Here is an 18080-nt window from a genome sequence, read left to right on the forward strand (position 1 = left end):
CAAAAGCAGTGTTATCTATGGGGGCAGGGATAATCAAGAAGGACAGAACATTGCCCTTTCTGTGCACCACGAAGGTGCTCAGTGATCTCTGGCTCCATATGACAACTTCAGGGTCAGTCACACGCAGTCCTACTGGGAAGTCTTGTGGCAGGTCATCTGTTGGTCCTGCTCTGCTTGCGATTTATTTTCCTTGACAGTTCATTCTTCTTTCTGTCAGAACACTCTCTTTGCTTTCTTAGCAGCCACCCCCTTGGTCTCCCCACTGCTGTCTCTGGCACAGTTTCACAACAAAGCACATCACTAAGCCAAAGCCTGCTGAGTCGACTTTTCAACTGTGCTGCCTATCACGTGACATTCCTCCTCCCAAATAACAATTCGCTGTGGGTAATATGTTCCTAGTTACTCTGCAGCTTCCAGACTTGTGTCTCAGAAGAGTTTCATAATGACTATACACATCGGTTCTCTTATCTCACTGGGAGAGACCTAAAAGTGCTTGCTGTTTGCAAAAGTATAATTGTTTCCATGGTCACTTATTTTTGCGCCTGTTAAACAAACTCAAAGGTCTTGAGGGAGACCATTCTCTTCCCAATAAAAGGGGCAAAGCCGATATATTTTTCTTCTGGTTTCTGGTTTTGTGGGTGTTTTTTTGGGTTGTGCAGTTTTTTTGGTTGTTTTTTTTTTTTAAATACGTTGTGAGTGACTAGCTAGACTAAGCATTTGTCAAAACAAAAGACAAAACCTAGACATGAAAAAGCAGTACTGGCATTTTTACAGTTTTAGCATGTCTTGCCTTTCTGTACTTTCCAGTGTTATCCACAGGTAAGCAATTACAAGTTTGTACAGAAAACTGTACAACTGTACTAGCAGTGCAGTTAAATGTTTTATGAATTTGTGTCTTTAAAGTCTATAGAGAAAAGTTACACCCAAGATTAATTTAATCACATTAGCAATATAAATGAGAAAATACATGCAAACCTAACTTTTCAGTCAGTGAAATAAAAGAACAGTAAGACTGCATGAAAATCATTTGATTCTTTTCAAGAGTAAGACTTCCAAATTATTGTCTCAGACAACCTGAAGAAAGTGTTGTCACAGTCCTACTTTACTTAAAAAGACACCAAAAGAGATTTCACCATAAACACACTCATCTCAGAAAATTATGCCACTTTTTAAATGTACAAGGGCATGCACATTTACATAACTAATATCAATGCCTTTGAGGCCCAGGTGTTGCCTGTTTAGGAATACTGTGGTATATGCCGCCCAACTCTTAAATCTTTTAACTCAAATCCTAGATATGAGTGGCTTTTTATCCTGAATATTTATTGAAAATAACAACCCCAACAGGTTTAATAAGAAAACCAAGCGAGCGCGAGCAAAAGCGAGCAAGAAAGAAGAAAGAGCCTCTTCTCTCTAGCCCCGCCAAGTGTAAGTGAGAATTCACTGTAGGGCAAGCTTAGAGAAATGGTAGTGACAGATATTTCTTTGGGTATACATGAAGCTGTCAAGTCAACATCCCCACTCTTCTGACCTTTTTTACAAGCAAAGCATATGTACTGCTGCAGGCCGAAGGCAATACATATAGAGCCAAACAGTGCAAGTGTTGTTACCTCATTAGATGTATCTTCCAGCTTGTTCTGGTAAGCTGTCAAGGTACACCTCAAAGTCTCAAGGACAGAGGGGCTGGGAGGTTTATCTTTGTCCTCACAAGTGCCTGAAGAAAAATACAGAAAGAAAATTAAGCCTTGAAGCCACAGAAAGAAAATCCAGGATGAGAGGTATTAAAATTAGTTAGGGCTTCAGCGACAATACAGAAGACTGAACAGAAACCTTGTTTGCCACAAAACGTGCAGCTGAATAGCCGTACTTTCACAGCAAATACAGCTGAAAGACATTTGTATAAAGGTTTTAATATAAGATACAGAAATGTAAATTCTGGATTACACTTTTACCTAATATATTTGGTATGCAGCCTCGCATATAATTTCTACTGTGGTCAAGTCGATGTCATTCAGTCAAGACCAGCCAACTTTAAAACCACACAATAACACACTTTGAAAAACATGTTGCCTGAAAGTTAAGTATGTTACACTTTTCCTGACATTATTTTGCTGTTGTGACTAAGCATCCATATTATAACGTAGTACTTCATTTACTCAAAGCTGTACTGAGCCAAAGATCACATGACTATGTTATGCTTGGAGAAGTCTTAAAAATCTTTTAAATTATCTTGAATTTCATTCCAAAGCAAATAATAAAAAAAATTTATTATCTGTCTGCAGAGTCCTACATAATGTTTCAATTATAAATCTTAAAGCTGATATATCCATTACATACACAGTACGCTTATTTATTAAACCTTTAGATGGAAACTTCTGATCTGGTTGCCTTAATTAGGGACATATGAACAAGTCTGAGCATTCCAAAGCCTGTAGTACAATGCGCTAAGAAAGCAAAACAACATTGTATTGATCAAGAGGTCACAAGATGTCAGCTGATATTACATTTCCAAGAACAAACGACTCATTTTTTTCTGGTGTTACAGCAAGATACCAGGTTATTGATGGATTCTTCTCAGCATTATTTATATTAGTATGTAGCATTTATAAACTTACTTTGTAAAAAATTATACTATCTTTCCCACAATTCTTAGCATGTTCTATAAGTAAATGCTAATAGCATCCTTATTTTGCAAACGAAGAAAAAAGATCTGTGGCATCTGAACTCCAGACAGGCTAAACAATCCTAACTCCCAGCAGAACTAAATGATGATACAGGTGTTTATCACCTCTGCAAGGTTGGTGTCATTAAGCAATTTACCTAGGGTGGCTCATAAAGTCAAACCAGATACTAAACACTAAGCCCTTTCTTTGGCTCTCCATAAAACTTTTGCCAGCTCAAGAAGGTGCACTTAAGAGACTTGCAGCTTGGGTTTGTTTTGGGTTGGTTTTTTTTTTAAGAAATCTATGGTTAGTGTTGTCTAATAAGCATGACACTCTACTCAAAGCATTATACAAAAATGATGCATTTGTCCTGTAGGCTATACATAATGCACCAACAGTAGCCCGTGAAAAACTTACACATATGCACAAGTTAGAAAGTATTACCCACAGCCGTTCTGAAAATTTTTTCAGTTAATTAGCCTCTTCTCTCCCAACCGCTTCATAATACCAGAAAGCATAGAGTACTATTCAGACTGACACTAACTTTTCACATTGACAGCAATCATTGCCGCCAAGTCAAAGTCACACCTAGTCAAACAAATGCAGGTTTGCAAGACTGCTTTCACTAACAGGAGCAAGATCTTAATCTTGCAATAATCTTAAAAATATAAAGTCTTCTCTTCTTTTTCTTGTATAGCCCAATAATCACAGATGAATCAGCAGTTAAATGAAGGGGCTGGACCTTTAATATTGATAGATTTTTAAGCAGATCTCTCAACCACTTGAGTTGAAAGTTAAAAACAGACAGACAGACAGCAAGCAAGCCTGTCCAGCCAGCTGTGGCTTATGTAGCCCCGCATCTGCTAATTAGACTACAAAGATTTACTTAAGATTTTTACTGTTATTGGCACCTAGGCATTCCCATTTCAAATATTACATTAAAGATTTTTTTCAAAATTGAAAGAAATACTGTTACATAATAAATTCATTAAGTACAACACAGTAAGGAAATAGCATTAAAAAAAATAAAATCTAAGTTTCACACTTAGAAGTGTAGTAAATATGTAAAACAAATGTCTTAGTCAATGTCCATTTTAACATTAGCTGTAAAGACTCAAATGTACAGCAGAGCTAAATTTTACCCCCTGCCTCAACTGAGCCTCTGCAACGATGGTGAAGCTTAAAAAAAAAAAAATCTCTTTAAATAAGATCTTTCAAAGTTTACCTTAAACAAAGTAAATTAATACTGAAGTTACTGTTACTGAATCCCTAATATTATAGAAACAGGTCAGAGCTCTTCCCTGCAAGGTTTACCACTAGGTAGACCAGAAAACCTACCCAAAAGACAATTATTGCTTTGGAAACTGCACTGTGGCAGCAGCATCCAACTCCCCCGAGAATTGCTGAAGCCCCCCTGGGCACGTGGAACCTTGCAAGATTGAAGAAAACACAGAGTTTTGAAGAGCTTTTCAGTCTGACTTATCTACAGTAAACCTACAGGTTATTACCCACAGGAATTACATTTATAAATACACAATAAAACTGATACCAGTTCCCAAATTAAAAAATCCTATAGGCCATATGAGGAAATCAATGCATCACTGATTCAAGGCTAGGCTTTTAACAACAACAGACATCTCAAGAAGTTACTTTATTCAATTTTAACAGTACCAGGCCCTAAAAAAAATAAAATAAATACCTTTACCTGAAGTTACAAAAAAATGCATCTTCATTTAAAGGTGTTATATGACCCACTTATGTCTACTGTTGCTAAAAAGTGCCGAAACATATTATCATAATTTACATAAAATAAACTGCCTTGCTCTTTAAGCAACATTTTGCCTGTTTTCTCCCAGTTTACTTGCACTGTAAGCTGGAAGTATACCTTTCATAGATAGTTTCAAATGAAGACTTTAAAATTGTATTATTTTCATCTTTAAAGAAATTATTAGCTTTGTTAAAGTTCAGCTTATTTATGTTAGTCACTGTTTCAAATGTTTAAGCAGGCAGCAGTCTGTCGAGTTTGACACAATAATTACATATAAAGCTAAGTAGCAGAGTGACAGCCATTCATTTACAATTAGTTTTAATGAAAACAGAGAAATATTTGTTCTGTATTAGATCAAACGAATGCTATATAGTCCTAGTCCACGATCAACAGTAAAAAGTATTGTGTTATATCATGTGTCCTACACAACCTTTTTGAATATATGACCTTTAAGTTGCTGAAGGTTGCCTCGGAATTTGGCTCAGATCAGGCAAAACATCTGTTCCCTTTGCAGGTATACTGTAAGGACTTTTTTCTCAGTTGGATTTAGGCACAGCAAGCGAGCCCTTTTCTGACCGATCATATACACCCCAGCATTTGTAAATCAAGCTCTGGGCTGACAACAGCAGGTCCACATTCCGTCACCCTTTCTCAGCTAGCAAGGCCATTTGACTGCTGTGAGAACCGCTCTTATCATGTCATCAAATCAAAGCATGTTGAGAAGAGGGAATGCAAGAGGCATCTGCAGAATTCCCACAATGTAGTGACTTTGGAACATTGACAGATGCATCTGTCATTTTATACCTTCAACTAACCTGCTGTCCGCTGGCCTGACATAGCAAAGCTGTCCAAGAGTAACTCCAGCTCTCTCATGTTGTTTTCATACGTCTCTGTTAGAAAGATCTGGTGTTTCTTGGCCTTTATTTGACAGGAGATACAGACAACACAAGAGAGGGGAAAAAAAAAATGTTAAAATAGTAAACAGAAGAAATACTGATCACAATGGTATTTTTGTTCCCCTTTAAATTTAAATTCCTGCTATGTTTTTTATCACTCTTTCTCTTGAGCCAAGAGACCTAACATGACATCACAAATAAGTGACACAAAACACTGAAACACACTTAAAAGAACTAAAGGTTTCAGGTAGTCAAAAGAAAAAGAAAAAATGGTTGTACTAAAAACCTAGTCGTCTTCTTCTGCTTTAAAAACATCTTAATGAACATTAATTAACTCCTGCCCATCTACGCAAGCAATGAACTCTATTGTTAAACCCTACAAGGGCATCCAGAAAGACACCAAACTACTGGCAGACAGGCTAGAAATTCATGATTTGGCAGTTAGTCAAATCCCACACGTACTCTCATTGCAAACCTGCCTACTTTAATTGTTAGTATCTTCCATGCTCAATAATGATTTCTTTAATATCAAAAACTCCTCCTTATGCATGGAGTATAAAGCAGCAGAGCCCTTCAGCTCCTACCACTGAATTTTCTTAAAGCAAGCTGTTCACTAAGTGCAGCCTATTGTGCAAATCAAGGCACGGGCTTTATTCTGAGGGCAGAAAGGTATTACAGCAGATTTTTTAATCACTACAATATATTTCTTCGATTTATATCCGATATTAAAACTTGCAAATTTCAAAGACACGCATCCATAATTCCAGTCAAGAGCAAGGTCCTCTTAGACATACATAGTTTTGACTTCTCAAAGAAATGTAGAATATTAGCATCTAACTGACAAAAGTAATACATTTCAGCAGTTCAGAAAACTACAAAAAACCCACAAACCACCCCTCCTCCTCAAATCAAGAGGAAACTAGATTTAAACAACTTCACAATTTTCTTATGACAAAGGTTATATTCAAAGATGTCCCCTTACTTTTAATTACTCAATGCATTTTTATTCTAAATTCTAACACCTATTTGAATAATTTCCATTTCTACTTGATGATGGAAGGCTACCCTTTCTGTACTTAGAAGAAGCCTATTGTTTTGTATCATATCTACAAACTATTGCTTTAGTTATGCTTTACTGCATGTGTAAGGATCCAGACCATTTCTCAAGTGGGGGACACATCCTCCTCAGGAAAACTGCTACATACTGGTAGCATATAACTGTCAGGCTAAAAAGCCAAGAAATGCATTTAATTCTCTGCAGTGTTCTTTACCATTCAGTTTAAATATTTTATAAATTTGCTTTACTCTTTCAATTTTAATTATATGTACTGTATATCAACTAATATATTATTCATATGTGTATTTCAATGTTAGGTCCCCTGTAGCATTTACACGCCTTCCTTGTGTGAGAGTTTGTATCACATAAAGAATTTCCAAACCACTTCCATATATTCAAAAATAATTAAGTTTTAATTCTTACTCCATAAAATTATCTGTATAAATAGAGGTTGTAATTGCTGAGTGCCAGTAAAAATATTTTATGGGATGCAAACACATTAAAATAATTTACTCTCATGTACTGATATAATCTCAAAGACCTCACATATTGCAAATAAGAAAATATAACACTATGATCAGCATCACAATAAAATAAATACTCTTCTTACATAAACCAGTCCAGCACAGACAAGGTCAGACTAAGTCTTCCCAGAAAAACCTTTTCCTGTGGAAAAGTCAAATGTGAGACTTATCTTTTTTTCAATCTCTGCATCCAATTTTTTCATCTGGTTTAGTTAATGTATCACAATATAGTCCATATATTCCAATCTATTCGGCCTTCGCCACTTCTCTGTGCTTTATTTGTTAACTGCATCTACACTCACTAAGCCAATTTCAGTCTCTTTTTCAACAGCAATAAAGAGCAGAAGGAAATTCCTTAGATTACCCAGGTTTTTTTACACTTCAGCTGCAAAATATTTAGTATCTCTCTAACTCGCATTTTTAATCACCATCCCTATTATGAAAAATGGAAGAAAAATACTGTAAACTACAGCGCTGGAAATCTAGGCACAGGTTAAGAATCCAAAAGGGTCTGAACATATCTATGTAATTTCTTATGTCTCACTGATATGTGCCTAATAAGAATGTGTAGAGTCATAAAATCATGGAATAATTTAAACTGACAGGATCTCTAGAGGTCATCTTGTCCCACTCCCCACTCAAAGCAGGGCCATGGCGTGCAGGTTAGGTTGCTCAGAGCCTTGTCAAGTTTTGAGTATCCTCAAGGCTGAAGTCTCAACAACTGCTCCAGGCAACCCACTCCAGTATCTCACAATCCTCACTATGAAGTTTTGGGGGTTTTCCCCTTAGAGGTAATTAGAATTTCCCTTTCTAAAACTTCTGTTTTCTCTCATACTTCCACTGCACAGTTCTAAGGAGAGTGTAGCTCCATCTTCTCCATAAGCACCCATTTGACAGCTCATGGCAGCAGCTGGAACTCCCTTAGTTTTCTTTTCTTCAGTCTGAACAAACACAGCAAGTACACACAAGCCTTTACTTTGAAAAGCAAAATGGAGTCCATAAGTGCAGAAGTCAAACATAATCAATTCCAGCTGCTGAAAGGTATCTTCTGCCAGACCCAACTATTTCAGGAGATGAGCTTACTTCCCTCTCAGCAACTGCATCTGTCATCGTATTGTGTTAGGAGATGCCATTCCCGTAGAACTACTGGAAAGGTACTGGTGTGGGTGTTGCCTAAATTTCTTCAAAAGGGAAATCAGGTGACAAAGTGCTAAAGCCTTTACCTAAAGACCACATTAGCAGAAACAGATGAAAGAACACTTGTAAAGTAAGCCTTCTGCTGACGTTGTTCAAATTCCTGCACATCAGGATGGACCACTCTTGACCTTGGAGGTGATCCTGGAGAATGACTTTGAAAATCAAACGTAGTAGGAGGCCTCTATGGATACACAAGGAGCTCCTGACTAAATTCAAATATTAATAGGAGGCATAAAGGAGGTGGAAGCAGGCATAGGTGACCTTACAGAAATACAGTGACACTGTTCAAGCATGGCAGGATACGCTTAAGAAAGCCAAAATCCACCTGAAGTTGAATCTGGCAAAGAACATGAAGGGCAACGGGAAAGGCTTCCTGAAATACATCACCAGCAACAGGAACACTATGCAAAATGTGGGCTCACTGCTGAATGGGTAGGGTATCTGGCAATTAGGATGCAGAAAAGGCCTTCTCAATGCCTTTTTCACCTCAGGCTTTACTGGTAGAACCTGCCTTCAGGAATCCCAGGTCCCTGAGCTCAGTGGTAAAATCCTCCTGTGAAGTTTGCATGAACACTTGAGAATTTTAAATTCTTGAAATATATTGGGAGTATTTCCTATGCCCCCCAATCACAATTTCCTCACAAAATATTCAGAATAGGAGCCTAGAAACCAAACAATGTGGGAGCAAAGTCATGCTTTCTGAACCCAGAATATATGTTGAATCGTAGTATATACAATGCTTTCCCAAGTCAAACTTCATATCCTTAGGAAGACCCTTATTATCACAAAACATCCCTTGAGGACAAAAGAATTCTTGGTAGAAAAATGTATTTGGCAACATATTTACTTAACCATCAGTTTTAAAACACAACCGCACTTATGCAAGACATTAAATACAAGACAAGTATTTTTCATTACAAGTACTATAGGCTCCAACCAGGAGAAAATCTTTTTCCAAATGCTTTATATCCTTATCTGTAAGGATAACCAGAATTATAAGGAAAAACTTACTATGTATAAAAATTATTCCACCCACTGTCAGAATTATGCTAATGTTCCAGAAGTAAGATATTTGCATTTATCTGGGAAATTTACTACTACTTTGGTTGCAGAGATATTTTCTCTAACTAACAGTATTCAATTTTGGCTTCATTCCATGACCTGTTCCAGGACAGAAATATAGTCCCATTGATTTTTCAGCATTTTCCAAAAGCCATTGTTGAATAAAATAAATTGAAACACTACGCACACTTCCAGAGTAGCCAAAATGCCCTGATGAGGCAAATGTGCACCTGTATCTCAAGCTCAGTAACATTTAAAAAATAAACATGTAGGCAGCAGTTTGAGGCCTTTTCAAAATCAACTTATCAAAACCCCCAGTAGTATTATGCAGGGAACTGGGGTCTAGTCCTGCAACGAACAATCATTGTTCCAAGAGAAATTTTCTCTTCTCTGTTTACAGTTGCAGAGATTTTCCTGTGTGGCTGTCTTCCACATAAACTAATCCACCCACTAGATCTGCAGTACAAATCCCATCTGGTGATGGCAGAGCAAGTACCAAAGCCAGAACTATTGACATGGCCACCAAAAAGCCCTATGTTCAGAAACTCCTTGAAAAGCATTTGGGTAAATTCTTTACAAAAGCATCGGTGTTTATCAAGTGTGACCTTGGGGAAACCAAATCAAAGTATTTACAGAAACGGGCTCCAAATCAGTGCTCCACAGTTAACAAAAAATGGGTTTTACTTGAGAGGTGTTCCTTATAGCAAAATAATGGCACAAGTTTTAAGCAACCAAGCATCAATTGCAGCATAAAAACCAAACAAAACCCTCACTGACAAACTCCCTCCTTAGGCTACTATCTATTTTTGCTCAAGTTATCTAACTATTGAATACATAGAGTTTATTTTATTATATTAGCTAGAATTTTCCCAAAGTCTATAGAGGGGTCTTTTAAAAGTGTTTAGCCATGTGCAAATTAAATACAATTTCTCAAGAAATGTAGTGTCCCAGTTTTAATGACCTGAAATAAAATTCATCAAAAATGCTCAAGTTCTATACAGAACTATTCTAGTCCACTAAAGAGAGATTTGGAACAACATTTTGGTAGAAGAGAATATTATGAAGTGTATCTTTGGGGTTTGAGGTGGGGCTTTTTTCAGTCAGAGAAAATTTTTTAGAACTGGCAACTTTAAAAGCATTTTTTAGATGCCTGTCTTCAAACACTTGGACATCACAGCTTGAGTGACCTCTCCACTTCCAGAATAAATTACAAAATTAGTTTCTTTGTAGAAGCAAGCATATGCTTCAGACTGATCAGTCTTCTTAAATTAGGACAATGATGGAAGTAGCATCTGGGTAGGAGCACTCCAGCCCTATGTTAAGGTAGGCAAAACAAGAAGCAAGGTAACATAACATTTAACAACCATTAGCACAAAATTAATGAAGATTGCATCTTTTTTTTTTTTTTTTAGTTGAAAGAAAAAGCTCTGTTCACAGTAACTCATCTAGATGAATTTACATTTTTGCCATTGAGTACCAGGTTCCAATAGAATTTGTAGAACAGAATCTTAATCTTCAGAGTGTTTCATTGTCTGTGCAGTCAATGTTTAACACCCTTCTGTTAAAGAACAATGGTTAATGCCTACATCCAGGAACTAGATTCTCAAACACCTCTGGTTCTGACTTTCAGCTTATGATAACCTACAAGGCTATTACAGACAGCTGAGATGTATACAGCACATAACTGCATGCATGGCTTAAGTGAAAGGTTTATACGCCACATGGAAAAAGGCAGGCTCTAGCTGTCATCTGTTTCACTACTTATACACCAATTATGCTACTCCTGATAGTATCTATACAAAGGGGAGGAAATGAATACACAGTTCTTTCAAACTAAAAGAATTTATGCTACAATACACCACTTTTAAGGACTTCAATTTCCTAATATGCATTCTGGTGAACTGGCAAGTTCCCCAAATTTCAATATACATTTCTCATAAAATAAAGGTTCAACATCTCCTGCTTGTCCGATACTAAGATTTAAAGATCATCCACTACTAGGTGCCAGAAATGTAAATATCCTGAGTAACTTTCAAAACTATTGAAGAATCCTTTTATTCTTTCCATGGGAATACAGCTGGGGCTGTTTCACTTCAAAACAAGTTCTGAATCACACTGGCCATTCTTCCAAACTCCTATTCTTCAAGCTAAAAATTTCTAAAAACCCTAGCTGGAAATAATGACAAGCTTGAGACCAATTTCCTCAGAAAAACATAATGGCAATCTTCAGAGCCTGCTGAACATTCATAAGCAGTTTTGTTTGATACCAACAGATCCTATCACATTTGATCCGTGCAAGTTTCTGGCAAACTTCTGCCACATGCTGATATTTAAAATTAAAAGCAGAATAACTACTTTACTATACATTCAACCGAGCCACAAAAAAAAAAGTTAATTGTCAAAGTTATTTTTATATAAAGTTTCCAAAGAATGTATTTTGTCCCTGCATAAATCTGCTTCTCTAAAAACAAACAGCTTTCACTGGTTTAGTTATATTTCCCAAATATTTTACAAACAAAAGCATCAACCTGTATTTTAGCAGCACAGTGAGAAACCAACATAAGACTATCAGACTGAAGTGGAAAGGACATATTCAGGAGGCCTAACAATAGTATAAAATACAAGAAAGTAACTATACTATACTTAGTTTCTGCTAGTCCTCCACTTCTTCATTTTGTGAAGAAAAATAACAAAAAGCTGTCCAGACTGAATAAATAAGACCACACACAGGCACTCCTGCTTTCCACACAAATACAAAAGTCTTCAGGAAAAATACAAAGCCATCCAATGTGATAAAAATTTAATCCCACAGGGGACCACTAATACAACTCCTTAGAAAATGAGTATTTTTATTGCCTGTTCAAGACAGTCTGGTGGTTTGAAATCCTTCCAGTAAAACAGTTAAAACAACGGGCGCTTATGAGTAAGACAGTTCTTTCAACTGACACAATCTATTCTGGTTTTTACCTTTCAGTAAGGCAATGTTCAGTTTGAGCACATCACTTAATACTGTTGCCATTACTAGAAACCTTGATCAGGAACAGAGTGTTGTCCTGAACTCTGGTCAGGTATAATACACATTTTACTAAGGAAAACAAAAAAGAAAAACTCTTATCACAGCAATAGCTAGCAAGCGCTCAAGGTTCTTAGTAGAAATTTTTTAGCTTGGAATTGTATTTTATATTAATAAATAGCAATCATTACTGACTAATTATGGGAGACATTTGCTTTTGTCTTCGTATTCCTTTTGTGCCTGAAAAGGTTCAGGTGAACTATGCCAGCAACCGCCGTCTAATATATTAATGCCTGCATGGAAGAAGCTGTGCTTCTCCCAAAACGAAGAAGGGATTTAATTTGATTTTTCTTCAACTTATTAGTTACCAATCTGTCTGAGAAGTAGGTAACTCTAAGACAACATATGGAATAACTCAATCAACTGAACAGAAGAGACCAACAAGTCTGAAGATCCTCTGATGCAGGTCTCTGCTCCAGCTCACTGATTAGCACAATGCTTGTCAGGAGCAGGGAACAGAACACATTTACCTTCCATACTCACAGCTCCAAGAGAGAGAAAGGAGAAATTTGCAAGTCAGTATAAAAAAAAAAAAAAGGTTACATCAGCTAAGTATAGAAATACTGCAAATTCCACCACACAACGGAAGAGAAGGTTTTCTAGATAACCTAAGATCTTTCCTTTGTCCCTGCTACTATGCAACAGGATGGAAAAATTGTTATTGAAAGTTGAGGTGGGTAAAGACACTGGGAAGGCCCCAATTGGTCACATAAAAGGAGAAAGATTTCAGAAAATAATCCAGTAAATACATCCAACATGCCAAATCCACACCAAAACAAAACAAAAAAATCCCTCTGCTTTGTCACCTTCAAACATGCAATTTTCAAGCAATTTTTACAGTCAAGTGCTTGCCCTAAAAACAAAATGTTACATAAGATAGAAATAAACAAGCCTACAATGGTAGCTAATAAGGCTTGGATAAGAAAGAAGCTCGGGTATAAAGATAGAACATTCTCCAGAAGGAATCATAATCCATGTCTACAAATTGCCTTCTTCACTACGAATACAAACACAAGTTTACTCATAACCACACTTTTAAAATAAGTGCTTTCTGCAGATAACTCTTCAGTGGAATACATAGTGGATCACTTAAAGTACATCTTTGAATTAGCTTCTACAGTATACTAACTGTATTTACTCGTGTTTTACAAGACAAAGTAACATAAGTAAAATCAGAGTGTCCTAGGTTACAGTGTAAAATGTGCCAAAAAGAAAAAAAAGTGTTCTATTACCATCTTCAGGAGCTGTTGAGACCAGGTGGGGCGGTGCTCCCTGCCTCCCCCCTCTGGACTATCTCCTGTTACTGGGCACAACAATGCCTGATCGCCTGACCCATCGATAACTCCCTCCTGGGCTATCTCCTGTTAATGGCCCATCAAGGAACTGCCTCACGACTCCCCATCCCATTGTGAGATGCTCCGCCCGGGGGCAAGGAGCCAAACAGCCCATGCCAAATAAAAACTGAGATCTCGAACACCCTAGCAGCCTTCTTCCACTGGATTCCCAGAGGAGTTTTTCCCCCCACTGGAGTTCCAGAGGACAAGAGCTACCTGCCGACCACTGGACCTTCGGAGGAAGACCAGACTCTTTTACCTGATCGCTGCTTCAGCAGAACTACATCCATCGCTTCAGGAGGACTGCAGCCAGCATCTGATCGGACTGCTACTGCCACCCTAACAGGGTGTCAGGTTGTATTTCTGACTCTGTCAGTGTAAACCAGTGGGTTGTTTGTTTTTTTCCTTGCCTTGTGTTATATATATATATATATATATATGTAAAGAACTGTTATTCCTATTCCCCATATCTTTGCCTGAAGGCCCCTTAATTTCAAAATTATAATAATTTGGAGGGAAGGGGGTTGCACTTTCCATTTCAAGGGAGGCTCCTGCCTTCCTCTGCAGACACCTGTCTTTCAAACCAAGACACAGAGTAACACAATTGCAGAGTTATTCCAGCTCAGCACAGCAAATGCGGATTATATTCACAGTATGTTTAAAAAACCCTAAACAATGAGTGCCACAGGCATTTTGTCTTACCATTGCAAGGTCCTCCTGTAATTCTCTGCAGGTTTTTTCACTATTCCCTAGTCTCAGAGAGAGGTCTTTAATTACCATCATCTTCTCCTCAATCTTCTCATTCATTTGCTTGTTTGTGGAGAAACATTCTCTTTCTAATCTGGAAAGTTTCAGCATTAGAACATTTTTACCAAAAATACTATTGTCAAGTATACTACATAGTTCTAAAGATAACCAACGGATATGGCACATAACATTCTAGCACATTATATAGTTTCTGAAGTTGCGGGTTTTTTAACTGAAGAAAGTTATATATCCCTTCTAAGAAACGCTTTTCAAGAAGTAGTTATGTTCTTTTTTAGTTACTGATGCTTGTGTTAGCCTTATAGTCATAACTTAATTTGGTGATCTAGATACGGCCTCCAAATTACATATAATAAACAGAATTTGTCGTATTTCAATTAACACAGTAGCTCTCTTCAGAAAGACCATGTCACCGTGTCTTGCATAATCAACCCCAATTTCAAGCACAAAGCTTGCTCTTAGAGCTTCCACATACCTGACTATATCCTACCCAGAATGGCACGACTTCAAATTTTTCCACCAGCAGACCGTTCCCAAAATTTCAAATAATTCTTGCACTGTATCAGTCCTCCTGGTACTCAGGAAAACAGATACCTAAGGAGCCTGGCATGGCTAAACAGGCAACTCATGAGAAAGCTACAAGGCCAAACAACAGCATACAGGAGACAGAAGTAGAGACAGGAATCAAAGAAAGAATTTAGAAAGATTGCCTCAGTGTGTAGGTATGGTGTCAGGAAAGTCAAAAGCTCACCTAGAACTGATGTTTGCAAAGGATGACAAAGACAACAAGAAGAGATTTTACCACTACATTAAGGCAGGAAAGAAAACACGGACCTGCTTCTACACAGATCAGGTTATTTATCAACAGTGGACACAGAGAAGGTCACCACACTCAATGCCTTTTTTTGACTCAGTCTTCCCTGACAAGGTCTTCCAAGCCTCTATTACCAGTAAAAGGGCTCAAAGACAAGAACAACTGCTAGCAGTAGGTGAGGATTTGGTCCAGGATTACTTGTAAGAACTCAAGCCATAGAAAGTGAAGAGGCCAGCTCACCTACACTCAAAGGTTCAGACAAAGCTGGCCAATGTCACCATGAGGCTGCTCATTATCATCTCTGAAATGTCACAGAGATTGGGGGAAGTCCCTGCAAATGGACAAAGACAAATGTCACACCTATATTCGGAAAAGGGCAAAAGTACAAACCAAGAAACTACAGACCAGTTAGCTTCATTTCAGTCCCAGGAAGGTCATGAAGCAAGTCCTCTTAAAACAAATTTCTGGCCTCATGAAAGAAAAAGGTGATTGGAAACAGTTAGTGAGGATTTACCAAGGCTAAATCGTATCTGGCCAACCCAGTTATACCCCATTATAAAATTACCAGATCTGTACACAAAAGGAGTGCAAGTAGATTAAATACAACTTTAGCAAGGCTTTTGGCGCTGTCTCACACTTATCACATACCAGTCTAGTTATGTGAACTACAGGACTGACAAAAATGGTTTGATGATAACGCTCTGATGGTAGTGGCAGGTAACAAGTGGAATACTGTAGAACTCTGTATTAGCATCAGTTTAACATCTTTATCCATCACCTGTATTAGGCCAAGAGTGTAATCTCACCAAGTTTGCAGATAACGGTGAACTGGGGGGGGGCAGGATGTAGGTCATGACACAGCACAAGTGGTACAATGAAGAGAAGGCCTGCCACTCCCTAGAACCTACACAGGGAGGCCAGTATGAACCTTCTTAGATTCAACAATGACTTCTGAGAAGATCTGAATTTAGGAAGCAAGATCTCCCTGAAGTAATATGGCTGGTAACCAGCTAGGGAGCAGCTATGCTTAAAAAGGACCTGGTAATCTTGGTAGACAGTAAGCTAGCCACAAACAAGCCAGCATGGCATACAAGCAGAGATAGCTAACAGCATCCTGGGATGTACTACCCAGAAGATCAAGGGAAGTGATTAATCACCTTTTATTTGGCACTCATCACAACACATTTGGGATAATGACCAGTTTCAAGCACTTATCTCCCCTAACACAAGAAAAAAGTTGGAGTGAGTTCAGGGTAGGGTCACCACATGGTGAGGGGCTGAAGTACATACAGGAACTGAGGGAACTTGGTATGTTTAGGCTGGAGAAGAGATAATCTCAGGGTGTACAACAGGCCCCCCGGTATCTAAAAGGAAGTTGTCAAGAAAATGCAGTCACTTCACAACAATGTATGGCTAGAAGACAAGAGAGAACAGTCACAAAACAAATCCAAAGAGATTTGGACAAGGAGAAACATTTTAAACCTTAATGCTAGTCAAACAGCGCAACAGGTTCCCAGAGAGGTTGTGCCATCTGCATTCTTGGAAGTTTTCAAGACCTGACTGGATGAAGCCCTGAGCAAGCTGATCTCATAGCTGATCCTAGTCTGAGTAGAAGGTTGGACTATAAATCGCCTGCAATCCCTTTCAACCAGAACTATTCTTTGATGTAACTCTTCACAGTAAGAACACCGAGGTATCCCTCATTTCTTTGTCTCTTCACCTATCATTTCTGTCTCACTAGAAATTAAAGTATCACAAAGGGCTCAAAGTTCTTCCAACTTCGAAACTTTTGAATCAATATTGTCACTTCCTGACTTCGACTAATTTCTTATAGATCAATCTATATCTTTTTAGCTGAAGGACTGCTTTATCAGTCCTCCAAATACCTATGTGCTTCTGTGTCAGCCTCGCTCATTATTTTTTTTAGCTCTAGATGGTTACCTCTTATTCTTAGAGAAAGGACTTTCAGTCCCCCAAAGTAGCTTCTGCTCCCACAGCTTTCAGAAACACAGCAAAAGCAGTTCAAATTTATTCTATGTCATGCTTCACTCTTCAAGGAAAGTAAATTCACACAGAGACCCAAATCCCATGTCGCTTTCAATTTACATAGTGCTACTAGGTTCAGAGCTAATTAATAAATTATACAACCCAGTAAAGCTTCTTTGCTTGGCTTCAATTATTACAACCATCTTTATCCAAGAAAATAAATTCTTACAGCTTTGTATAGCTTCCAAGTTTGGTACAACCTATCCTACATCAAGTCCAGCTAAAAAGACACACAAGTGTTCTAGCACAACAAATGAAAGTCTCCAAGACTTTCCAGAGACTAAGACTTAAAGACAAACTCGTGGGACTCCTCCAGAAAAACGGAAAATATGTTAGGATGTCAAATCACAGCTTGAAAGAAAAAGCCAAGCTCCTGACATTGTCTGGAGTCCAAGGACCACAACCTTCAAAGGTAAGTAGATCAAAGGCTCTTGTATTCTCTCTGAAGGCATCTAGTGAAAGCAATCACTGATATTCACCAATGTTACTGATACTTGTATGCTTCAAAGAATAAAAAAGGCACAGGAAACAGATGAGGCAGTACATGCTCATCCCATGTAATTACCTCAAGGGAACTGAGAATATCGACATCCATCCAAGACAAAGCTTGACCTTCACTACCTATCTTTATGGACCTCTGGAAATTTAGGGGTCTGGACTAACAAAATTGTAAGGATAGGCTGTTTTTGTTTCTTCAAGCTCTATAACAAAACCATCAACTGTTTAACTGTGTTAGCTTTCACAAAAAGGTTCTCTGAAATCACAGAATTTGTTTTCAAAAATCTCAGTTGTCAGAAGCTGCTAGGAGCAACTGCCTAAACCAACAGATGATTGCAAGTTGTGAAAAGTACTCTTTGGATATTAGACAAAGTTTATTCTGA

General features: G+C 37.9%; 1 protein-coding gene across 1 annotated transcript in view; it reads right to left on the minus strand.

Annotated features, from left to right (window-relative positions):
* The window catches only part of CCDC171 (coiled-coil domain containing 171), a 147906-nt gene that overhangs the window by 99653 nt on the left and 30173 nt on the right, over positions 1-18080 (minus strand). The window contains exons 8-10 of the mRNA XM_086480110.1: positions 14277-14415; positions 5247-5349; positions 1611-1714 (exon numbers count right to left, since the gene is read on the minus strand). Of these exons, the coding sequence (XP_086336236.1) occupies positions 1611-1714; positions 5247-5349; positions 14277-14415 (346 nt within the window). The remainder of the gene's footprint in view (positions 1-1610; positions 1715-5246; positions 5350-14276; positions 14416-18080) is intronic.

This window comes from Leptosomus discolor, chromosome Z (genome assembly GCF_034619465.1).
Source record: "Leptosomus discolor isolate bLepDis1 chromosome Z, bLepDis1.hap2, whole genome shotgun sequence".
In the NCBI taxonomy this organism is placed as follows: Eukaryota; Metazoa; Chordata; class Aves; order Leptosomiformes; family Leptosomidae; genus Leptosomus; species Leptosomus discolor.